Source organism: Hipposideros armiger, unplaced genomic scaffold, assembly GCF_001890085.2.
Source record: "Hipposideros armiger isolate ML-2016 unplaced genomic scaffold, ASM189008v1 scaffold_552, whole genome shotgun sequence".
Lineage (NCBI taxonomy): Eukaryota > Metazoa > Chordata > Mammalia > Chiroptera > Hipposideridae > Hipposideros > Hipposideros armiger.
In genome coordinates this window covers 696,812-702,811 of record NW_017731902.1, presented here as the reverse complement: position 1 = coordinate 702,811, position 6,000 = coordinate 696,812, and the positions used below count along the sequence as shown (strand labels likewise).

Genomic DNA, 6,000 nt, shown 5'->3' with positions numbered 1-6,000 from the left:
TTGGTGGTGGTTTTGTGAGGATAAAATTAAATGCATACATTATACACCTGGCACACAGAGCTTTACAAAGAGGGTTTCTATTTTTATTAATAAATCCATCTGCAGGAGCTTGTTCCTGGGCAACGTCCAGTCCAGACAAGAGGGCGCACATTTTGAAACAACGAAACATCCCAAAAAGAAGTTGAGGAAGAAGCAGGGACTGGAAGTGGCTGACATGATTGGCATTTATAGATGGATGTCTCTCAGTCCAGTCCTTTCATTTTACAGGCTGGAGACAGAGGCTTGGGAAGCTGAGCGCCCCTAACTGGCAGCCGAATGGAGCTTCCACTAGGTCTCCCGATTTCCCGGCACCGCACCCGCGATGCGCCGGGCCTACCTACCCGGCCGAGCTACCTCTCGAGCCCAAGACCCAGCCCGGCGCGTCACCGACGCACAGCAACCTCTCCCGCGTCATAGTTCTGGGAAGCGCCTGCCTCTAGCTGGCCGCGCTGCTGCTGCTGAGTGTCCATGGGATGGGGGCGCTGGACGCAGGCTGAGCCAGGGCTGGGTTTTGGCCAGCAGTAGAGTGAGAAGGAAAGGCGGTGGTGCTGGACTGGTTTTGCGCGCGGCGGCTGTGCGCACTTGGGCTCTTTAGGCGTGCAGGACACACGTGGAACCAGGAACACGGTGCACTGGGTCGCCGGTGACGGGCGGGGCTGGCCTTGGAAAATGTTGGTAAAGGAGGGCGCCCGAGTCTCGCCTGGACTGAGCCTGGCGCTGCAGCCCCGGGGCGGGGCTGAGAAAGTTGAGCATTAGTTGCGGAGGGCCGGGCTCTGCTAGGGAGCGCCTGCCAACTGGGACCGTAAAAGGCTGGAGCTGGTGGGGTAGGTGTGGCTCTGCCTGAGTGACCTGAGCCCCTGTCCCTGTCGCCGCTGTCGTCTCCCGCAGCTGCGGCCTCGCAGTCATGGGCGCCGTGTGGTCCGCCCTGCTGGTCGGAGGGGGTCTGGCCGGAGCGCTTTTTGTCTGGCTGCTGCGGGACACGGGAAAGAAGCGGGACGCGAAGCAGGAGAGGGACGCCTCTCTCGGTGAGGCTGTGGCTGCGGGAGGTGATCAGGGTGGCAGCGGAGGACTGATTACCAAGCCAGGTATTCTTCCTCCCCGCGTCCCGAGAGCAGATCTGCTAGAAAAAAAAACTTCAAGTTCACAGAGGTGGGGGGAGGGGGGGAGGGGAGGAATGCCACCTGGAGCCTTCCTAATGGCCCATTCCGGGCCGGCGAGCTTCCCCTCTGCGGGGCAGGACCCTCCGCACGCCCCTCAATTTCCCCAGTACACTCCAGGCAAGTTTCTTGAGCTCCACGGAGGCCCTGGAGATGCCCTGGTGGACCCAAGGGCCATTTCCCGCTGAGCCTCTGCCCCCAACTCCCGCCCCTGAGGACCTGCCCCTCCAGCGGGGATGGGCTCTCCGCCAGGCGGCGCATGGTGCAGTGCGGGCGGCTGCAGCGGCGGCACCCCTCTGGGGCTTTTGGAAAGGAGTGCTGAGGTTTAAGAGGACCCTACAACCCTCTTGAATCTCTGTCAGAGCAGGGACACTTCCTCAGTCCCAATCTCATAGCCTCATGTCCTCCTATCCCTCACCCCATCGAAGAGCTGGTTTTGGAGAACACCCAATCAGTGAGCACCTCCAGCTACATGGACGCTTCTGTCAGGAAGGCAAAGTTCAGGCTGGACTCTGGCCATGAAGGCCTCGGTTGAAGCCCTGGGGCTGTCCACTGGCCGCCCGTTTCAGATGTATTGGCCTTCCCCCATGCTCACTCTGAACAGCGCATGATGTCTCATCCGCAGGAAGGGATGTGCTTAATAAGGGTACTTAATAGGGGACCCCACTTCTATGTGTAGAATTGACATCTCGGTTTAAAATCTCTACATTTTAGAGACGGGTTGCTAGGCAAAGTAAGAGCACTGGCAGAAAACCGCACTTCCGGGCGCCCTCCCGTGGCAAGTGGCTCAGGCCTGGATCCAGCCTCCTGGTTGAAAATGACATCTGTGAACTTTATTTTTAGTGGAGTGTTCATTTGTAGCCACTTGAAAATCTGCCCCTGTGCATTTCTTGCGATTGGTTTGAGATGAGCAGAAAGATCATTTATCTGAAAGCCAGACTTATGTTTTAGGTTGAAAGATTGGGAATTCAGAGTAATATTTGTTTATGTCTCACTTCCAACCCCACCATTAAGGAGCTGAAACAAGACTCCTTCTCCCCCCACCCCTCAAAAAACTCATCAGTGTTCATTGTATGATTTTGGAGATTTTGATCTGATAGGAAGCTACGACTATCAATGAGGTGGCCAAGAAAGAAATGGAGTCTTTAGAAAGCTTGGATTGTTTTTTCTTAAGAACATTTTTTAAAGTGTACTGTGGGACGGCATGTAAGAAGTCTAGAGTTTGTGGAAGAGCTTCCTGATACACATAGGGTTGGCAAGGAAAAACCAGCCCTCTCCTGGCACCCTTGCCCCAACTCTTGCCCAGTGATGCACTGCTGTCTTTATTCTCCCACAGCGACAGCTGCTGCTGATCCGCCCACATCTGTGAGAGCCAATCTCTGGGCTGCAAGCAGTTTCTTAGAGCACAAGTATACTCTATTGGTTTGTAGGGTAGCTATGCAGCCAGTCACCCCACAGGCTGCATAACATTTTTTGATGATAGAAGCCAATGAACTTGACTTGATTACATGCCAAGTATGGCCCAGATTGTGGAGATGAAGGACCATGACAGGTTATTTCTGCCTCTACAACTCGCCACGTCATTGACACTCCTGGATGTGCCTTTTATTGTTGGATACACATGTATATACATGCATAGAGCACAGTACTGTTTCAGTTAGTGTTTGAACTAGGTAATTAAGTACTTGATTTTAATAGGGGTAGATTTTGTGAACTGCAGATGGATTAGTGATAAAAAGTCTTCAATAACTAAACCTATTTTCTCAGGCTTTTACTTTTTTTTTCTCATGAAAACTGCCTATTACATTTTGTATATTTTTTAGAGCATCTTCAAGAAAGCAATGGATGTTTGGTTTCAGAGACCAAAGTCCCTGGTAAAGTGCAGGAGGCAGCATGGAGAATGCAGAGCCCTCCTGGAGAAGATGGTGACTATGGCGAGTCCAGAAAGCATGCTCCTTTTGCATGGCTTCCAGACACAGAATCTCGAGCTCCATCTGCAACTGGTAACTCTGAAGTTTTAAGAAATGAAAGTTGTGAATCTCGTATAGGAGAGTGGGGATTCCAAAAAGGACAAGAGACACCTGCTCAAGCAGCTCCATGTTTTGCAGAGAAGTTGCCTTCTAGCAACCTGTTTATGGACAAAGCTAAAGAAGAAGGGAGCCTTGAAAGGTTGAATAGTCAGGACTCAGCTGACCAAGAAGACTGGGAAATGGTGTCCAGGCACTCGTCTTGGGGAGACATTGGTTTGGGTGGCAGTCTTGAGGCTCCAGTGTTAAGCCCAAACCAAGGCATGAACTATGGCGGAAGCACTCTTGTGGACACAAGAGGTCAGGAAGTGGATGTGAACACAAAGAGGGGAGCTGCAATGTCTTCAGAGTCTCAGCAAGTTAGTGTCAGGTTCCAGGTCCATTACATCACCAGCAAGGGTATGCAATTCATTGCAGTAACTGGAGACCATGAGCGGCTTGGGAGATGGAACACTTACATTCCTCTCCAGAAGAGCAAGGATGGGCTCTGGTCTCGTTCTGTGTCCCTGCCAGCAAATGTGGTGGTGGAATGGAAGTTTGTGGTGGTAGAGAATGGGGAAGTTACTCGCTGGGAAGAATGCAGCAATAGGTTACTAGAGACTGGCCACAAGGATAAAATGGTTCACAAGTGCTGGGGGATTCACTGATTCAGTTTGCAAAGGACTGAAGAGGCTGCTGCAGACTGTGGGAGAGGCTAAGGTTGTGGCGCACACTGAATAATTTAAAATAAAGGAAGTAGAACTCCAAATTTAGCCATCAGAGTTGTTTCAAATTTGCTAGTGGCTTTTGTCTAATGTGCAGATATATATGTAGATAATGCTTCCGGCAAGCATGGACTTATTTTCCTGTGGCGTCGATGGACGGATTTATGCTGATCCATCATTACTTTGGGGCTTCGCCCTCTTGGGGAGTGACTTGGTACAGCTTCGGGTGTGGCCTGGTCAGGGAGTATAAAAACTAACCAGCTGCACAGGGTTCAAGTTTGAGCCTTTGGGTGATCCTGAAACCAAGAGCATAAAACAAGCTGCCTTTAAAAAAAGCTGGTTTCCTATTGGTACAGCTGGAGAAACACTCTCTTTACTACATGTGCATTTTATGTTTAAAAATAGTTAACCTCATATGGGACTGTGATCAGAAAAGATCTGGTCACTAGATGTGATTAGCAAGGCTGGGAGGTAATACATTAAGACTTCCTGATGTTTTTGGCTTGGTTTTACCTGCCTGGTATGGTTTGAAGGTAGCCAGTATGTCTTTGTCTTGTGATCGAAGGCTGGTATAGAAACAAGGGGCCTAATCAGTCAGTCACTGGGAGCAGCCCATGAGCAAGGGGAACAGGAATGGCGTTAAGGTGTGGGCTGAGCCAGGTGGTCTGAACGATAGCTCTGAGAGAGCTGGGAGGTATAGATACATCTACCTGACTGCAGGAAGGGCACACCCATTATTTACTCCTGGGCCTTTGTAGGACCATCTCTACCCACCAGCCGGATGGACTCCAACAGACGAGCTGTCCCATAGCAATTGTTTCATCCTCTTCCCTCTCCTTTCATCCCAGTAGCTATCTTGGGTGACCAAATCGTAACAGGACAGTGATAGAGAAGTACATCTTTGCTCTGAGAAGAAATAAATACTTAAACTTTGCTATTATAACTGACAAAATAAAACCCAAGTTTTAATATCGTTATTAAATGTCTGGTGTCTCTAAATCTTAGTACCATTGTATCTTAGATATAAAATACTAGTGTTCTCCTCCACTAATAACAGATACAGAATAAAAGCAAACATTAGGAGGCAAGAAGTCTGTTTTTGTTTTCCCTTTGGAGACAAAGTTTTAAAATATTTCTTTTAAAACTAATTTTGGAAAGATATTATACATGCCTGTACTTGAAAATGAATTCTTATATGTTAAAACAATTTTTAATAAGCGTAACATTTTTAAAAAAATATTTTATTGGGGAATTGGAGAAGGGGAACAGTGTTGAGGAATTGGGGAAGGGGAACAGCCAAGTTGTTGTCCTTCAGTCTTAGCTGTGGAGGGCGCAGCTAGCTCAGTTCCAAGTTCAGTCGCCATTCAGCCTCCCATTGGCAGCTCCCAGCTGCTCAGCTCAAGGTGCCATGTTCAATCTTAGTTGCGGGCGGATATAGCCCACCATTCCATGCAAGAGTCGATCCGGCAACCTTGTTGTTAGGAGTATGTGCTCTCACCAGCTGAGCCATCCTGCCACCTGTTGGCAGCTAAGCGGCAGCTCAGCTTGGGTGCAGTGTCACTGGCCCATGTGGGAATCGAACTGGCGACCCTGTTGCTCAGAGCTTGTGCGCTTAACCAACTGAGCCACTCTGCCAAACCAAGCATAACATTTTTTGGTGAAACATTAATTTTGGTTTCAGATGATGGTCTTTGCTGAAAATAGCTTAAACCCAACTGAAGGTAGTGTTAGAAAGTGCTTAAAAGAACTATGTTTGATACTTTCTGACTCAGCATTTTTATGTAAAATTCACATATACTTCTCACATATTTCATAATGAATTTAATATTCTCCCAGTGAGGTCTTCAGAAGGCCTATTTAGTATTTCTACCCAGAAGGCCCAAGCAATTTTCTATTATGTAAAATTAAAGGTAAAAAGTTTACAATAAAAATCTTTTTAGAGTTCTATCACTAGCCTGATGCAATAAAAATCAGTAAAGCCAATTGATTTAAGAGAGATACATATAATACTAAACTTTATATATTTAAAAATTTGTCATTTAAAATTAAATGTTCTTTGAGTGCTAATACAGT

General features: G+C 48.1%; 1 protein-coding gene across 2 annotated transcripts; it reads left to right on the top strand.

Annotated features, from left to right (window-relative positions):
* The first annotated feature begins 869 nt into the window (after positions 1–869).
* On the top strand, positions 870–3,975 carry STBD1 (starch binding domain 1). 2 transcript variants are annotated; one of them, XM_019623477.1, is made up of 2 exons: positions 870–1,064; positions 3,020–3,975. In XM_019623477.1, exons 1-2 carry the CDS (start codon positions 944–946, stop codon positions 3,868–3,870), a joined length of 972 nt encoding a protein of 323 aa, XP_019479022.1. In that variant the 5' UTR covers positions 870–943; the 3' UTR covers positions 3,871–3,975. The 2 variants fall into 2 exon arrangements, with proteins under 2 accessions (XP_019479022.1, XP_019479021.1); XM_019623476.1 differs by having other exon boundaries at positions 870–1,124.
* Positions 3,976–6,000: the final 2,025 nt, after the last annotated feature.